At 48.4% G+C, this 19,583-nt stretch overlaps 1 protein-coding gene across 1 annotated transcript in view; it reads left to right on the top strand.

Moving 5' to 3' along the window:
- Positions 1 to 19,583, top strand: part of map3k9 (mitogen-activated protein kinase kinase kinase 9) — a 169,036-nt gene that overhangs the window by 132,677 nt on the left and 16,776 nt on the right. The window contains 3 exon segments of the mRNA XM_078233237.1: positions 6,199 to 6,439; positions 7,523 to 7,645; positions 14,335 to 14,488. Coding sequence (XP_078089363.1) covers positions 6,199 to 6,439; positions 7,523 to 7,645; positions 14,335 to 14,488 — 518 coding nt within the window.

The following is a 19,583-nucleotide window of genomic DNA, read 5'->3' as shown; positions in this document are numbered from 1 at the left end:
CCTCACTCCCTTCCTCCACCCCCTCCCTCACGCCCTTGCTCCATCCCTCCCTCCCTCTCTCTCTCTTGTGCCCCTCCCTCCCTCTATCCCTCTCTCCCATTCGCCCTCTCTCCCCTTCTCCCCCTCCACCCTTTCCTCCCTCCCTCCATACCTCCCTCCCTTCTTCATCCCTCCATCCATCTCCCCTCCATCCTTTCTCTCTCCCTCTTTCCTCCCTCCCTCCCCTCTATCCCTCCCCTTGTCCCCTCCCTCCCTCCCTGCATCCCCCCCTTCACCTCTCCCTCACTCCCTCCCTCCATCTCTCCTTCCCTCCCTCTCTCCTTCCGTCTCTCTCCCTCCCTCTCTCCCTCCATCCCTCTTCTCCCTCCATCCGTTCCTCCCTTCCTACCTCCCTTCCTCCCTGCCTCCCTCCCTCACTCTCTCCTTCACTCCCTCCCTCACTCCCTCTCTCTCACTCCCTCTCTCCCTCCCTTTCTCCCTCCCTCTCTGTCCCTCCCTCCCTGTCCCTCCCTCCCTCCCTCTCCCTCCCTCTCTCCCTTCCCTACCTCCCTCCCTTCCTCCCTCCCTCCCTCCCTCCTCCTCCCTCCCTTCACTCACACTCACTCACACCTTCCTTCTTCCTTCCTTCCTTCCTTCCTTCTTCCTTCCTTCCTTCCTTCCTTCCTTCCTTCCTTCCTTCCTTCCTTCCTTCCTTCCTTCCTTCCTTCCTTCCTTCCTCCCTCCTCCTCCTCCTCCCTCCTCCCTCCCTCCCTCCCTCCCTCCCTCCCTCCCTCCCTCCCTCCCTCCCTCCCTCCTTCTCTCCCTCTCTCCCTCCCTCTCTCCCTTCCTCCATCCCCATCCCTCCCTCCCTCCGTCCTCTCTCCCCTCCATCCCTGCACCCCCTCCTCCCTGCCAATGCCCTTGGAGTTGGCAGTGTATGATTGGAGTCAATTGGGTGGCACAGTGGTTAGCATTGCTGCCTCACAGCGCCAGGGGCCCGGGTTCAATTCCCAGCCTCGGGTCACTGTCAGTGTGGAGTTTGCACGTTCTCCCCTTATCTGCGTGGGTTTCCTCCGGGTGCTCTGATTTCCTCCCACACTCCAAAGATGTGCGGGTTAGGTGGATTGGCCATACCAAATTGCCCCTTAGTGTCAGGGGGATTAGCTAGGGTAAATACATGGGGTTACGGGGATAAGGGTGGGATTGTTGTCGGCGCAGGCTTGATGGGCAGAATGGCCTCCTTCTGCACTGTAGGGATTCTATAATTCTATGAATTGGCCCCTTAATTATTTATTTAGATAATATTAATGGGCTGAACTCAGGGTGGGCAGGAAGGTGGTGCGTGGGCACCCACCCTATTTTACTCCCCACCCACCCCCCCCAAGACACACATGGTAGGAGGTATATAAAATGCGGTTCCCTATTCTGAAAACAGATCATTGCTTTTCAGTTGAGTGCCAATGAGGCTAATCTTCTGATCAATGCAAAATACTGTGGATGCTGGAATCTGAAAAAATAACAGGAAATGCTGGAAAATCTCAGCAGGTCTGACAGCATCTGTGGAGAGAGAATAGAGCCAACGTTTCGAGCCTGGATGACTCCGCTCTGACGAAGGGTCATCCAGACTCGAAACGTTGGCTCTATTCTCTCTCCACAGATGCTGTCAGACCTGCTGAGATTTTCCAGCATTTCTCTGTTTTTGTGTGAGGTTAACCTTCCATTCACTTGAAAACACAAACACTCCACATGTTTTTCAAAATATCTTATTTTACTTTATTAACTTTGATGTATTCAGTTTTCTTTCTGTGGCTTTCTCTGGGTGAATGAATGCACCGCTCTGTGATATTGACTAATACATACCAACAAAGTCCCAACTTTGACATCCCTGTTTGTACTAAATTAGCTCCACTCTGGAAGGAACCAACAGTGTACCACATACAAAGAACAAAGAAAATTACAGCACAGGAACAGGCCCTTCGGCCCTCCAAGCCTACACCGACCATGCTGCCCGACTTAACTAAAACCCCCTACCCTTCCGGGGATCATATCCCTCTATTCCCATCCTATTCATGTACTTGTCAAGATGCCCCTTAAAAGTCACTCCCATATCCGCTTCCACTACCTCCCCCGGCAACGAGTTCTAGGCACCCACCACCCTCTGTGTAAAAGATCTGCCTCGTACATCTCCTTTAAACCTTGCTCCTTGCACCTTAAATGGTCTGGTGGGCACATGAGCGGCACATGCTTGGAGGGCCGAAGGGCCTGTTCCTGTGCTGTATTGTTCTTTGTTCTTAAACCTGTGCCCCCTAGTAATTGACTCTTCCATGCCTCTCACAATCTTGTAGACTTCTATCAGGTCTCCCCTCAACCTCCGTCGCTCCAGTGAGAACAAACCAAGTTTTTCCTCATAGCTAATGCCCTCCATGCCAGGAAACATCCTGGTAAATCTTTTCTGTACCCTCTCCAAAGCCTCCATATCCTTCTGGTAGTGTGGCGACCAGAATTGAACACTATATTCCAACTGCGGCCTAACTAACGTTCTATAAACCTGCAACATACCACAGTCACTCGTGTTGGGAAGCAACCTCTCCACAGCTTATTGGCAGCAGATTTTCATGTTCTCTTAATTTGTCTCTTGGACTCTCGCTGCAGCTCTGAATGGGTTAGAAGGGAGGACTTGCGTTTAGGTAGCACCTTTCATAACAGCTGGACATTAAGACAGCCATCGTAGGCTCCTGAAGATTCAATACAACAGTTCAGTCATGGTCCAGTTGGCACCATTCCTGCCTCTTGTGTGAGAAAGTACCGGGCACAGGACAAACTTTAGGACAAAAAGATTAAGGTTGACACTCTTGTGAATTACCTGGTGGGAGCGTTGCTTTGACGAAGGTGCCATTTTTCAGATGCAACATTAAACTGAGGATCCAAGTGCCCGTTTGGATGGACATAAAAGGTCCTGTGTCACTAATCCAAAGAAGAGCTGGTCAATATTTATAGAATCCCTACAGTGCAGAAGCAGGCCATTCAGCCCATGAAGTCCACACTAACCCTCTGAAAGAGCGCACAGCACGACCCCGCACACCCACCATGGCCAATCCCCTTAACCTACATATCTTGGGACACTAAGGGGCAATTTAGCACAGCCAATACACCTAACCTGCACATCTTTGGACCGTAGGAGGAAACCAGAGCACCCGGAGGAAACCCACGCAGACATGGGGAGAACGTGCAGACTCCATGCAGTCACCCAAGGCCAGAATTGAACCTGGGTCCCTGGCGCTGTGAGGCAGCAGTGCTAACCACTGTGACGTTCCCCCCAATAAAAATCACAAAAACGTGGTTATTGCTGTTTGTGGGAGATGGCTGTACGCAAATTGGTTGTCGTTTTAATACATTACAATAATGATCACATTTCAGAAGTCTACATTGGCTGCCTTGATGTCCAGTAGTTATGAAAGGTGTTACCTTAATGCAAGTCTTTCTAACCTGTTCAGAGCTGCTATTTTGAGAGAGATTAAACTGTCTGCCTCTGCCACACCTGGCTTAATTAGACACTTGGCAGTAAAGGATTGTCCACTCCTGTACAAAGAGAGCCCCTAAGAGGCTCTCTTTGTACAGTTAGTGTTGATGCAGTTTATATCTCTTCACAGTCCCAAGTTGTCTTTATTAGTGAGAAACCAGGGCAGGGTCCAGGAAATCTCTATGAAGGATAGAAGGAAGGTTGAAAAGAAAGGATTAAGTTTTTGAGAAAGATGCACAGGTTAGGTGGATTGGCCATGCTAAATTGTCCCTTAGTGTCCAAAGATGTGCAGGTTAGATGGATTTGGCCGTGCTAAAGTACCCCTTAGTGTCAAAGATATGTAGGTTAGGTGGATTGGCCATGGTAAATGTGATGTAGAGTTGCCGGCGTTGGACTTGGGTAAACACAGTAAGAAGTCTTACAACACCAGGTTAAAGTCCAACAGGTTTACTTGGTAGCACAAGCCACAAGCTTTCGGAGCGCTGCTCCTCCATCAGGTGAGTGGGATTTCAGTTCACAAATAGGGCACATAAAGACACAAACTCAATTTACAAAATAATGGTTGGAATGCGAGTCTTTACAGGTAATCAAGTCTTAAAGGTACAGATAATGTGAGTGGAGAGAGGGTTAAGCACAGGTTAAAGAGATGTGTGTTTGAGGTTGTGCAGTTGTTTGAAGGCAAGAATGGGGGTGTGGGGATAGCCTTAAAGACAAACACGGGACACAGCGGACAGAATACCCTTCATCGCCCAGTACTTCCCCGGAGCGGAGAAGCTACGACATCTTCTCCAGAGCCTTCAACATGTCATTATGAAGACGAACATCTCGCCAAGGCCATTCCCACACCCCCACTTCTTGCCTTCAAACAACCGCACAACCTCAAACAGACCATTGTCCGCAGCAAACTACCCAGCCTTCAGGAGAACAGTGACCACGACACCACACAACCCTGCCACAGCAACCTCTGCAAGACTTGCCGGATCATCGACACGGATGCCATCATCTCACGTGAGAACACCATCCACCAGGTACACGGTACATATACTTGCAACTCGGCCAACGTTGTCTACCTGATATGCTGCAGGAAAGGATGTCCCGAGGCATGGTACATTGGGGAGACAATGCAGACGCTACGACAACGGATGAATGAACACCGCTCGACAATCACCAGGCAAGAGTGTTCTCTTCCTGTTGGGAAACACTTCAGCGGTCACGGGCATTCGGCCTCTGATCTTTGGGTAAGTGTTCTCCAAGGCTGCCTTCACGACACACGACAACGCAGAGTCGCTGAGCAGAGACTGATAGCCAAGTTCTGCACACATGAGGACGGCCTCAACCGGGATCTTGGGTTCATGTCACACTATCTGTAACCCCCACGACTTGCCTAGGCTTGCAAAATCTCACTAACTGTCCTGGCTGGAGACAATACACATCTCTTTAACCTGTGCTTAACCCTCTCTCCACTCGCATTGTCTGTACCTTTAAGACTTGATTACCTGTAAAGACTCACATTCCAACCATTATTTTGTAAATTGAGTTTGTGACTTTATATGCCCTGTTTGTGAACTGAAATCCCACTCACCTGATGAAGGAGCAGCTCTCCGAAAGCTAGTGGCTTGTGCTACCGAATAAACCTGTTGGACTTTAACCTGGTGTTGTATGACTTCTTACCATGGTAAATGTACCATGGGAAGTATGGGGGGCATGGGCCTGGGTGGGATGCTCTTTCAGAAGGTTGGTGCGGACTCCATGGGTCAGATGGCCTCCTTCTGCACTTCAGGGATTCCATAAATATTGACAAGTTTTTCAAACTAGTGCCACAGGATATTTTACATTCATCCAAGCAGGCAGTTGGGTCCACAGGTTAATGCTGCATGGATTGAAATCAGTATCGAATGGATTCCCAACAGTGGGAATGGATTCTCAACAGTGCAGAAAGAGGCCATTCAGCCCATCAAGCTTGCAGCAACAACAATCCCACCCAAGCCCTATCCCCGTAACCCCATATATTTACCATGCTAACCCGACACGAAGGGGCAATTTAGCATGGCCATTCCACCTAACCTGCACATCTTTGGACACTAAGGGGCAATTTAGCACGGCCAATCCACCTAACCTACACATCTTTGGACACTAAGGGGCAATTTAGCATGGCCAATCTACCTAACCTGCACATCTTTGGACACTAAGGGGCAATTTAGAATGGCCAATCCACCTAACCTACACATCTTTGGAGTGTGGGAGGAAACCGGAGCATCCAGAGGAAACCCACACAGAGACAGGGAGAGCATGCATGCTCCACACAGACAATTTGAGGATGCGGAGGTTGAATCATAGAATCCCTAAAGTGCAGAAGGAGGCCATTCGGCCCTTATGGTTTGCACTGACTCTCAGACAGAACATCTTAACCAGGCTCACCACCTGCCCTAACTCTGCCCATTTACCCAACTAATTCCCCCGAACTTACATATCTTTGGACTGTGGGAGGAAACCGGAGCACCCGGAGGAAACCAACGCAGACACGGGGAGAATGTGCAAACTCCACACAGACAGTGACCCAAGCCGGGAATCAAACCCGGGTCCCTGGCGCTGTGAGGCAGCAGTGCTAACCACTGTGCTACCGTGCCGCCCCTAAAGTGAAAGGGAATTTTGTTTCTGGGTGTCTACTCTGTCACGAATGAACACCCTGTGTTGGGCAGGAGTTGCGGACCTGGGAGGAAGAGCTATCCCGCGCCGCCCTGCAGCAGAAGAACCAGGAGGAGCTGCTGCGGCGCCGCGAGCAGGAGCTGGCCGAGCGAGAGATTGATATCCTGGAGCGTGAGCTCAACATCATCTTCCACCAGCTGCACCAGGAGAAGCCCAAGGTGAAGAAACGCAAAGGCAACTTCAAGAAGAGCAGGCTCAAACTGAAGGACGGCAATCGGATTAGCCTCCCCTCTGGTAGGTGACTCCTTCTTGCTTCTCCTGTTCCAGAATTTAACCCTGAAATGTGTGAGGTGATGCACTTTGGAAGGAGTAATTTGACAAGGAAGTATACTCTGAAAGGTCTGACACTGGGAAGTTCCGAAGAACAAAGGGACCTTGGCGTGTTTGTCCATAGATCTCTGAAGATGGAAAGGCATGTTAGTGGGGTAATGAAAAAGGCACATGGCACACTCGCCTTTATCAATCGGGGTATAGATTACAAAAGCAGAGAGGTCATGATGGAGTTGTATAGAACTTTAGTGACGCCACAGCTGGAGCACTGTGTGTAGTTTTAGTCGCCACCTTATAAGAAGGATGTGAACGCACTGGAAGTGGTGCAGAGGAGATTCACCAGGATGTTGCCTGGGATGGAACATTTAAGCTGTAAAGAGAGGTTGCATAGGCCTAAGTTGTTTTCTCTGGAGCAGAGAGGAATGAGAGGCAACCTGATCGAGGTGTACAAGATTATGAGGGGCATGGACAGGGTGGATAGGGAGCAGCCATTCCCCTTAGTTGAAGGGTCAGTTACGAGAGGACACAAGTTAGAAGTGAGGGATGGGAGGTTAGGGGGGATTTGAAGAAAAGTCTTTTTACTCAGAGGGTGATGACAGTCTGGATTACGCTGCCTGGGAGGGTGGTGGAGGTGGGATGCCTCACATCCTTTAAAAAGTACCTGGATGAATACTTGGCACGTCATAACATTCAGGGCTATGGGCCAAGTGCTGGCAAGTGGGATTAGATGGGCAGGTCAGGGCCTTTCGTGCATCGGTGTGGACTCGATGGGCTGAAGGGCCTCTTGTGCACTGTAGGATTCTGTGATTCTGAACTGTCCTCAGCAAGGGGCTCACAGACAGCACTGGACACTCCGCATGGTTAGTAAAGGAGTACGCTAGTGAAAGTGGTCACTATGGAAGGCAAGATAATTGCTCTTAAATCTCCCCATTAAATCTCACGCTCATCCCTGCCTGCTCTCTTGCGATCTCTCCTCTTTTCCAATGCCCCCCGCCTCCCCACACGGAAACTCTTCTTGAATTATTTTGGCCTTCAAATATTCCGCAGATTTCCAGCACAAGATCACCGTACAGGCCTCTCCTACTCTGGACAAGAGGAAGAGTTTGATCAGCAACAGTTCGAGCCCTCCAGCGAGCCCCACCATCATTCCGCGACTCCGAGCGATCCAGCGTGAGTACTGAGTGACTGTCGGGTGTCAAGCCACTTCTTGTGGGGCAGATGTTTTGTTTCCAGATTTATTTATTCGTGGGACATGGGCATCGCTGGCTGGCCAGCATTTATTGCCCATCCCTAGTTGCCTTGGAGGGCTGTTAAGAATCAACCACATTGCTGTGGCTCTTGGAGTCACATGTAGGCCAGACCAGGTAAGGATGGCAGATTTCCTACCCTAAAGGACACAGTGAACCAGGTGGGGTTTTCCGACAATCGACAATGGTTTCATGGTCATCAGTAGATTCTTAATTCCAGATATTTTTTATTGAAAAAATATCAAATTCCACCATCTACCAGCTGGCTCATTTTAAAGCCAGCAAAGATAGTTTGATGTGCTTCAGAATTTGTCAGTCCACTTTGTGCTTAAAAGTTTATTTATTAGTGTCACAAGTAGGCTTACATTAACGCTGCAATGAAGTTACTGTGAAAATCCCCTAGTAGCCACATTCCGGCGCCTGTTCGGGTACACTGAGGGAGAATTTAACATGGCCAATGTACCTAACCAGCATGTCTTTCGGACTGTGGGAGGAAACCAGAGCACCCGGAGGGAAACCCACGCAGACACAGGGAGAACGTGCAGACTCCACACAGACAGTGACCCAAGCTGGGAATCGAACCTGGGTCTCTGGTGTTGTGAGGCAGCAGGGCTAAGCACTGTGCCACCGTGCCACCCTGTGCCGCCGCTGTGCCACTGTGCCGGCCACTTGTCACACTAAACGATATTTACCTCACTTAATATATCAAGATCAAACTGAGAAATAATGCTTATCTTTAATACCCTGGCTACCACCAGATGTTCTTTTCTATTTTCCAGTCACATTTCATATTGTTACTATTGCCAAAACTCTATCCAACTGCTGGAATTAAAACAAACACTGTGTTAAAATGCATCGCTGCAAGTTGCACAGGTGCAACACTGCTCTGCGATCAAATGACTCTCTTTGTGCTTTGTTGTTACGATTGACAGTCTCAAACTGTCTCCTTGTTGCAACAATTCCTGAGTATCTGCTGTCACCTCACAACAGTGAGTAACTGGCAGGTTACCACTTGCAGCAGTTTCTTAGACCACTTGGGAGGCCACTTTGGCTCCCTGTGAGTGGGCGGAGGAGCTGTGAGTGGGCGGAGGAGCCGGGAGTGGACGGAGGAGCCGGGAGTGGGGTGAGCAGTTATGAGTGGCCCTGAGTTGCCACTTCTCATTCAGGACACTAGATGGTGGCGTCTACAGGTGCAAAGCAGTCTCTCGTCTTTCAGAGCTGGAGGAAAAGCTGCAACCTCCTCCCGCCCGTTAATCATAGCTACCTCTGTGGAGAAACCTGCCTCACGTTCAGTGCTGACCTACTGGTGATAATGTGGGAGGGGGAATCAATGTATAAATAGAACATTGAGTTTAAATCTGATTCTGTCTTATCCTGAAGTCTTTCTTCCTCCCTTTTTTCTCCTCCTTTGACTCCCCCCTTTCCTTCCCCTTTCCTCCCCTTCTCTCCTCTATTCTCCTCACATTTTCACCCCATCTCTCCCCTTTCTATCTCCTGTTCTTTCCCCTTTCCTCGTCCCCCTTTCCTCGTCCCCCTTTCCTCGTCCCCCTTTCCTCGTCCCCCTTTCCTCGTCCCCCTTTCCTCGTCCCCCTTTCCTCGTCCCCCTTTCCTCGTCCCCCTTTCCTCGTCCCCCTTTCCTCGTCCCCCTTTCCTCGTCCCCCTTTCCTCGTCCCCCTTTCCTCGTCCCCCTTTCCTCGTCCCCCTTTCCTCGTCCCCCTTTCCTCGTCCCCCTTTCCTCGTCCCCCTTTCCTCGTCCCCCTTTCCTCGTCCCCCTTTCCTCGTCCCCCTTTCCTCGTCCCCCTTTCCTCGTCCCCCTTTCCTCGTCCCCCTTTCCTCGTCCCCCTTTCCTCGTCCCCCTTTCCTCGTCCCCCTTTCCTCGTCCCCCTTTCCTCGTCCCCCTTTCCTCGTCCCCCTTTCCTCGTCCCCCTTTCCTCGTCCCCCTTTCCTCGTCCCCCTTTCCTCGTCCCCCTTTCCTCGTCCCCCTTTCCTCGTCCCCCTTTCCTCGTCCCCCTTCTTTCCCTCCTTCTCCTCCCTCTTCTCTGCCTTCTCTCCCTGCATTCTTCCCCTTGCATTCCTCACATTGTTTTCTCCCTGTCTCTCTTTGTCTGTATCTCTTGCTCTTTCTCCCCACCTTTGATTTATATGATTTTATAATATGATGAATATGATTTTAATTCTCAGAAATCATATTGGTTTATAACTAGTTAGGATATAAAGTTTACACTCAACTCACCATCTCGGCCTTCTCTGTACCACTTGCTAATTCCCTATTTAAGCAATATCTCTCTTGGGGGGGAGGGGGGAACAAATCAAGCAATGCTCAACATAGAAACTAGAAGCAGGAGGGGGCCATTCGGCCCTTTAAGCCTGTCCCACCATTCATTATGATCATGGCTGATCATCAATTCAATATCCTGATTCCTCCCTTCCCCCCCCCATATCCCTTGATCCCTTTAGCCCCAAGAGCTGTATCTAATTTCTTCTTGAAATCAGTCACCGTTTTGGCCTCAACTACTTTCTGTGGTAGTGAATTCCACACATTCACCACTCTCTGGGTGAAGAAATTTCTCCTCACCTCAGTTCTAAAAGGTTTACCCCTTATCCTCAAACAATGGTCCCTAGTTCTGGACTCCCCCACCACCGGGAACATTCTTTCTGAATCTACCCTGTCTAACCCTGTTAGAATTTTATAAGTTTCTATGAGATTCCCCTCTTACTCTTCTAAACAATAATGATTATAATCCTATTTCTCCTCATATGACAGACCCACCATCGCAGGAATCAGCCGGGTAAACCTTCGCTGTACTCCCTCTCTAGCAAGGACATCCTTCCTCAGGCAAGGGCACCAAAACTGCACACAATACTCCAGATGTGGCTAATACTCCTATACTCCCATTGGGAGTACCTCTGGGCAAAGGGTCAGGAATCCCTACATCTGGTGATCCTCTGGGAAGCAAGTCTGGATGTGTGCAAGCAGAAATGGTCCCAAAAAACCCCACGTAATATAAGCATGCCCGAGCTATAGAAATCTTCCTTGCAAAATGTATTTTTCTTGATGCTTGTGATACGTTACTAATGTACATTAACTGGTGAGATTTACCTTCCAATTTAAAATCCTGCCCGAGGTCGACGGACCTTTCCATGATCCGCCGCCTCTCCCACTCTGATTCCCGTGGTGGGCAGAACAGGAAAGTTCGCCTCAACATATCGGAATAGACTGGGTGTGTGGTTAGAAGTGGATGGGATTGGAGTGCTGCTCTGATTCCAGTCTCAATAACCAGACTGAAAGAAGAATGTCAGCCTCAGCTTTGCCTCGGTGACAAAGTGAAGATTTTGAAGAAAAGAGTGTTCCCTTTATCCAAGCAAATATGTCAAGCTGCAGGTAGATTTCCGAAACAAGGTACGAATGCTAATGTGGAAGCTGTGCTGGGACCATGGCCCCTTCAGGGCTATATTGAGCTGATTTGTCTTAATACTGGTGTTCTCACTACTCGTGAGGATTGAAGACTCTGAGTTTGGGTACCAATAGCCAGTGAAGTTCTGCTGGCTGCACAAAGAGCACAAGACATGTTTCCCTGGCAACACAAAGTGTGAAGGAAGGGCCGGCCAGGGGAACCCATGATTGATCCAACCCCTCAGAGTGGAGTGTTGCTTCAGTGTTCGGTGCAGGTTATGGTGAGCGGCCCTGATTTTTAGTACTGTCCCATCGGCTAATGAACTTTCTTCACCTGATACATCTGATGAAGTGACTCAATGGCTACTCAAGTGAGCTAAACTTCATCGGGCGCCTGCTGTCCCATCATCGACCCTAAAGTTTCCCAGCAGCACGATGGCCCAGTGGTTAGCACTGCTGCCTCGCAGCACCAGGGACCCGGGTTCAATTCCTGGCTTGGGTCACTGTCTGTGTGGAGTCTCCATGTTCTCCCCTGTGTCGTTCCTCCGGGTGCTCCGGTTTTCTCCCACAGTCCAAAAGACGTGCTGGTTAGGTGCATTAGCCATGTTAAATTCTCTCTCAGTGTACGCGAACAGGCGCCGGAGTGTGGCGACCAGGGGATTTTCACAGTAGCTTCATTGCAGTGTTGATGTGAGCCTACTTGTGACAACATAAATAAACTTTCAACTTAAAAAGCCAGATTTCGAAAGAATAAGCTCACTTTGAATTGTGTAGCCACTGTGTTAACAATGACTCTTCGCTCTTCCCAACAGCAGACATTTCATTACCCAAGACTCAAAAGGAAAAGTAGACAGGCGCCCGACCCCATCGCAACACCACCCAGCCTCTGCAAGCTAAAGTTTAGGCTAAAGTATAGTACAGGATAGGCGTTCCACTCTGGAATTTGCTGGAAATCCATTTAGGAACCTAGCTTAAAAAATTGATGTCAGCAATAGATAGAATTTTGATCATTTGAAATTGGGCGGCACGGTGGCACAGTGGTTAGCACTGCTACCTCACAGCGCCAGGGACCAGGGTTCAATTCCCGGCTCGGGTGACTGTCTGTGTGGAGTTTGCATATTCTTCACATGTCTGTGTGGGTTTCCTCCGGGTGCTCCAGTTCCCTCCCACAGTCCAAAGATGTGCAGGTTAGGTTGATTGGTCATGCTAAATTGCCCCTTAGTGTCAGGGAGATTAGCAGAGTAAATACATAGGGTTACAGGGATAGGGCCTGAGTGGGATTGTTGTCGGTCCAAGCTCAATCTGCACTGTAGGGATTCTACGATTAAGGGCAGCATGGTGGCACAGTGGTTAGCACTGCTGCCTCACAGCACCAGGGACCTGGGTTCGAATTCTGGCTTGGGTGACTGTGTGGAGTTTGCATGTTCTACCCGTATCTGCGTGGGTTTCCTCCGGGTGCTCCAGTTTCCTCTCTCAGTCCAAATATGTGTGGGTTAGGTTGATTAGGCTAAACGGCTCCTTAGTGTTAGAGGGATTAACAGGGTAAATGTGTAGGGTTATGGGGATAGGGCCTGGGTGGGATTGTTGTCGGTGCAGACTCGATGGGCCGAATGGCCTCCTTCTGCAATGTGGGGATTCTATGATTCTTCTAACTGGACAGATCTATGAGGAGATTGTCTCGTGAGCCCTTTCAACTATTAGCCCTCTGCACAGAGCTGCCCACAATTTGGTGCCAATAAACAAAGAATATTTCTCTAGGATGAGAACAGGACTGATAGTTGGCATCCAACAAGTGGAGTGAACCTCCAGTTCTAGAACAGGGGAGAGCAGCTGGGAGCTCTCCATGAGGTGGTTGGATGCTGTGGTGCAAATGAGAGAGAAAAATGAGAGAGCAAAGGAATGTTTTTCATTGGCTGGACCTGGATCAGTTGAATGGCTTTGAGCCCCCATGCTTGTTTTGTGGTTGGAATTGGGGAGGATCTCTGTGATTTACACGCATGGTTGGAATTGGGAAGGGTAACGTCACTCTAGGGCGATGGCTAAGGTTGGGAATGATCTTGACATTGGTGAATTCCAATCCCTACGTTGTGTCCAAATAGTTCTCAGCCCAGCAGTGTCTGGGTTTGCATTCAGAAAATGACCATGTAAGGGAGGACGCCAGAAACCTTAGATCTGTATACCTTTGGGAAGAGTTAGAATCATAGAATCCCTATAGTGCAGAAGGGGGCCATTTGGCCCATTGAGCACCAACTCTCCAACAGAGCTCTTACCGAGGCCCACACCCCCACCCCATTCCCTTAACCCCACACATTTACCCCATGAACCCCCTAACCTACACATCTTGGGACACTAAGGGGCAATTTAGCATGGCCAATCCCCCTAACCTGCACACCTTTGGAAGTGGGAGGAAATTGGAGTAGAAATCATCATAGAAACCCTTCAGTACAGAAAGAGGCCATTCGGCCCATCGAGTCTGCACCGACCACAATCCCACCCAGACCCTACTCCCATATCCCTACATAGTTTACCCACTAATCGCTCTAACCTACGCATCTCAGGACACTAAGGGACAATTTTAACATGGCCAGTCAACCTAACCCGCACATCTTTGGACTGTGGGAGGAAACCAGAGCACACGGAGGAAACCCACGCAGACACGAGGAGAATGTGCAAGCTCCACATAGACAGTGACCCAAGCCGGGAATCGAACCCAGGTCCTTGGAGTACCCAGAGGAAACCCACGCAGACACGGCTGCTGGAGTCTTACCGCCTCACCCACCCAAGGCTCGTAAGATTCCGCCCGAGGCCAACGGAGAATGCCATTTTGTGAGCCTCGTCCGCCCCGATTTTGGGGCAGGTGAGGCGGTAAAATTCCAGCTGGGGAGAATGTGCAAATTTCACACAGACAGTCATCTAAGGCTAGAATTGAACTCGGGTCCTTGGCATTGTGAGGCAGCCGTGCTAATCGCTGTGCCACCGTGCCGCCCACAGTTGAGGAAGGAGATCTCGATGGTCATAGTGATGGGGTTCTAATGCTTGGTAGACAACATCCGAGCAGTGTCCGGTCCTGCAGTTAGATGTGCTAAATGTGATACCATTGCTGGACAATTCGTATGTTTTGTTTAAAATTCCTACATGTTGAATAACCTTAAATTATTTCACCAGTGACTGATATGAAACTACTGGGATAAACGGCCATCTTTTTAACCTCTTCATAGTAACGCCAGGTGAAAGCAATAAGACCTGGGGCCGCAGTTCAGTGTTTCAGCGAGAAGAATGTGACGAGGAAGAGAAAAAGGGGCATAAAAGGAAAGGCTGGACGTGGGGCCCCAGCTCTTTACAACAAAAGGATCTTGCTGGTGGGGAAGATAGGTAAGAGGATTTGTACACTCTCCACTCTGCACTTGTTAACAATATATGTTTTCCATTCTATAGTGTTACAGTGAATGGGCTGCTCCCAGTGACTTTGGAATGGACTTATCTCGCATTTAGTTGATCTTTCTCTGCACCCTAGCTATGACTAACGCACCCTCTCCTTCCCTTCTCTATGAACGGTATGCTTTGTCTCTATTGCGTGCAAGAAACAATACTTTTCACTGTATACCAGTACATGTCAGTACTGGATAGTCAGATGCTCTTTCCGGGCAGAAAAGTCAAGTATTAGGGGACATAGGTTTAAGGTGCGTGGGGAAAAGTTTAGAGAAGATGTGCGACGCAAGTTTTTTACACCGAGGGTGGTGAATGTCGGAACGCACTGCCCGGGGAGCTGGTGGGAGCAGGTACGATAGTGACATTTAAGGGGCAATTAGACAAATACATGAATAGAATGGGAATGGAAGGATACGGACTTGGTAAGTGCATACGGTTTTGGTTTAGGCAGGCATCATGATCGGCACAGGCCTAGAGGGCTGAAGGGCCTGTTCCTGTGCTGTACTGTTCTTTGTTCTTTATGTGACGGTAATAAATCAAATCAAATCATAGTGACTGAAGAATCCTTTTCCAAATACCTTCAGAGGAAAATCTGTATCTTTGTGTTAAGAAAAAAAGTTCTACAAAGAATTCTTATGGGGGCGGGGAGGTGGGAGTCATTCGGTGACCACAGCAGTGGACTGCATCCACATGGAGGGTGGGTTGGAGAGAAGCTGTAACAGTGATCCATAGAACCATAGAATCTGCAGTGCAGAAAGAGGCCATTTGGCCCATCGAGCCTGCACCGACAACAATCCCACCCCCGTAATCCCACATATTTACCCTCCTAATCCCCCTGACACGAAGGGACAATTTAGCATGGCCAATCAACCTAACCCACACAGCTTTGGACTGTGAGAGGAAAATAGAGCACCCAGAGGAAACCCATGCAGACACGAGGAGAAGGTGCAAACTCCGCCCAGTCACCCAAGGCCAGAATTGAACCCGGGTCTTTGGCGCTGTGAGGCAGCAGTGCTACCCACTGTGACACCGTGCCGCCCAAAAGGAAGTTTTGATTCTCTAACACTTCCTGTAAGTGTGGCATCCTTCTGTTTTATAACAACAAGTTGCATTTATATACTGCCTTTTAAGGTAGTGAAGAGTTCCAAGACTCATCGCAGGAAAGTTATCAAACCAAATTTGACACTAAACCATGCAATGGACATATAAGGGCAAATCCCAAAAAACTTAATTAAGTTAGATTTTGAGGAGTGCCCTAAAGGAGGAGAGGGAAGTAGTCAGGACACGTACACAGAGCCTTGCTGCTGATGTCTTAAAGCATTCTACCTTGTTACAAATACGCTTATGTGCCTAGTCTAAAAAATTGAACCCATAACATGTTTACACAATCCCTTATGAATGATTGGTGGCTTCATGTCATTGCTAAAAATACAACAGGAGGAGGTAAACGTCAAACGCACAGGCCGGAGATTCTCCAACCTCGCCCACGGCTGGGATTCTCCAGTCCCGCTGCTGTGAACAGAGTTTTGGCTGAGCACCAAATTCTCCGTTCTCGCTGGCAGCTGTGGCGAATGAGACTGTCAATTCCCAGCTCTAAATTACATCGTCTTAATTATTCTTACAGTGCATTTTCCAGCTTTTATTCCCCTACCCTCCTCACCACAAATAAGTCGGCACGGTGGCACAGTGGTTAGCACTGCTGCCTCACAGCGCCAGGGACCCGGGTTCGATTCCTGGCTTGCGTCACTCTGTGCGGAGTCTGCACGTTCTCCCCGTGTCAACGTGAGTTTCCTCCAGGTGCTCCGGTTCCCTTCCACAGTCCAAAAGATGTGCTGATTAGGTGCATTGGCCATGCTAAATTCTCCCTCAGTGTTACCCGAACAGGCGCCGGGGATTTTCACAGTGACTTCATTGCAGTGTTAATGTAAGTCTACTTGTGACATTAATAAATAAGAAACTTAAGCTTAAAAATGTCCAGCCCATTCTTAACTTGGAGCAAATTATCTTTAATCAATTCTGCCTGGGTGGGCTAAAATTTTCAGACTTTCTTGTATCGCTTGAAGGTGAATATTCTGTTCCCTGGATCCCAAAGAAGAATTGGACAGAAATCATGTTCAGTATTTTTCAGAGGAAATTAGATTTTCTCCCAGTAGGAATGATGCACTGGGATCAGCAGTTGTCCTGTGATTGTTAGGAATATTTAATTGGTGTTAGCTATTGGGGAATGCGGCAATTACTTGGTGTTTCAGAAAGTGGAGTGGAGCGGAAGGCCAGAAACGTATTAATTGCTGTCAAAATGCTTCAAATTAAGAAGAGGATTTGCTCCGGGGATTTCATTCCATTCCATGTTGCTCCTGGACATGGGAAACAGATGATGTGGATTGATTTGAGAATGAACTTGGCATGAACTTCGACAGAAAACCCCATTCTAATTACACAACACAGCTCCAGAGAGATGTAAGGTATAGAAACATAGAAGATAGGAGCAGCAGGAGGCCATTTGGCCCTTCAAACCTACTCCGCAATTCATCACGATCATGGCTGATCACCCAACTCAATAGCCTAATCCTGCTTTCGCCCCATAACCTTTGACCTCATTCACTCCAAGTGCTATATCTAGCCGCTTCTTGAATATATTCAGTGTTTTGGCAATGTTTTTGCAAGTTCCCTTCCAAGCCACTCACCATCCTGACTTGGAAATATATCGCCGTTCCTTCACAGTCACTGGGCCAAAATCCTGGAATTCCCTCCCTAATGGCATTGTGGGTCAACCCACAGAACATGGACTGCAGCGATTCAAGAAGGCAGCTCACCACCACCTTCTCAAGGGCAACTAGGGATAGGCAATAAATACAAAGAACAAAGAACAGTACAGCACAGGAAACAGGCCCTTCGTCCCTCCAAATGCAGGCCCTTCGGCCCTCCAAATGCTGGCCTGCCAGCAACACCCATGTCCCATGAATGAAAAAAAAACTACTTCCTGTGGTAATGAATTCCACAGGCTCACCACTCTTTGGGTGAAGAAATGTCTCCTCACCTCCATCCTAAATGGTCTATCCTGAATTCTCAGACTGTGACCACTGGTTCTGGACTCCCCCACCATTGGGAACATCCTCCCTGCATCTACCCTGTCTGGTCCTGTTAGAATTTTATAAGTCTCTATGAGATCCCCCCTCATTCGTCTGAACTCCTATTTTATGTAGAATGAACATTGGCCTGGTTTGGAGTGAATTGCTTTTCCCTTACTCTAGATACATTTTAACGCTTATTGTTGGTAAATCAATTATTTAAAAGCATCTGTGGCCAGTTGGAAAATGACCGCGTTCAATGAAATGGAAAAGTCATTTTTCTGGAGCTTTCTTTTCTAGATTTGCTATGGAGATGGCTAGTGTAGGCTTTTTATGTGTGATCACCTGCTCTCTAGAAAACTGGGGTCATTCATGGCGATTGAGACTCTAAAATGTGTCTGCATTTTATTTGACCCATCTGTGGATCATATAGTGCAGAAGGAGGCCATTTGACCTATCGAGTCTGCACTGACCACAACCCCACTCAGGTCCTATCTCCACAACCCCATGCATTTACCCTAGCTAATCCCCCTGACACTAAGGGGCAATTTGCCATGGCCAATCCATCTAACCTTCACATCTTTGGATGCAAGATGGGTTTTTTTTTCCCCTTAATGTTTTCACGGGATCTGGGCGTCACTGGCAAGGCCCAGCATTTGTTGCCCACCCCTAATTGTCATTGGACTGAGTTGCTGGCTCAGTCATTTCAGGGGATGGTTAAGAGTCACATGTACTCACATATAGGCCAGACCAGGGAAGGATGGCAGATTTCCTTCCTTCAAGGACATGAGTGAACCAGATGGAGTTTTACAAGAATCAATGAGAGGTTCATGGTCACCATTACTGAGACTAGTTTTATAGTCCAGATTTATTAACTGAATTCAAACTCCACTGGTGTAGGGATTTTTACCCAGAGTGTTAGCTGTGCCTCTGGATTACTAGTCCAGCCATTGTGCTACCATCTCGCCATTGCCTCTCCTAAACTGTTAGCAAGTTGATCCAACTACCTAGCATTTATTTATAGATTGGATTTTATGAATGACCCCAGTATATATTACTTTGATAAAGTTTCATCATTGAATCATACAGTGCAGAAGGAGGCCATTCAGCCCATCGAGCCTGCATTGACAGCAATCCCACCCAGGCCCTATCCCCGTTATCCCATGTATTTACCCTGCTAGTCCCTATAATGATTTTAATCAGACTATTGAGGTTTGTCTATTGGAGTATGAGCTCCCTGATTAAGGATCCAATTGATGGGCCAATCAGTAAGTCTTTGCCTTGTACTTAACTGGGTGTTACAGTTCCTCTGACACCCCAGGAGGTAGACTCCCGGGAAGTAGACTGCTAACTGCTAGCATTCTGCATACTGCTATTAGAGTTGTAAATAAAGGGATTTGGTCAAGGGACTTCTGCCTCCGAGGACTTATTACAGTCCCCCTGACACTATGAGGCAATTTAGCATGGCCAATCAACCTAACCTGCACATCTTTGGACCGTGGGAGGAAACCGGAGCACCCAGAGGAAACCCACGCAGACACAGGGAGAACGTGCAAACTCCACACAGCCAGTGACCCAAACCGGGAATCGAATCCAGGTCCCTGGTGCTGTGAGACAGCAGTGCTAACCACTGTGCCACCGTGCCACCCCAAATGCCGCTCCATTATAGATTGGAGTTCCTAAGTGTTATAGCAGGTTATATTTATTTAATCATCGGAGTTATATAATGGGTAGTATTGTAATAATATATATATACTTTTTTCTTTGAAATGGACTAGTTCTTTTCCCACTGAACCTACCAAAGGTTGTGCTTAGGGTCTTTGCCTAACCTTCAAATTGTGAGTTTAAGGATGACCCAGTATTGGGCAAATAAGGGAAAAGGAGACAAGTCAGAGTGTTAACTAAGTTATTGCTGAATCCGTCAGTATGTTTTCCAAAGGATTAATGATGTCTGCGTGGAAGTCTCACTG

This window comes from Mustelus asterias, chromosome 18, assembly GCF_964213995.1.
Source record: "Mustelus asterias chromosome 18, sMusAst1.hap1.1, whole genome shotgun sequence".
Classification (NCBI taxonomy): domain Eukaryota; kingdom Metazoa; phylum Chordata; class Chondrichthyes; order Carcharhiniformes; family Triakidae; genus Mustelus; species Mustelus asterias.
Note: the sequence above shows the minus strand (reverse complement) of the source record. Positions and strands in the feature narration are given on the sequence as shown.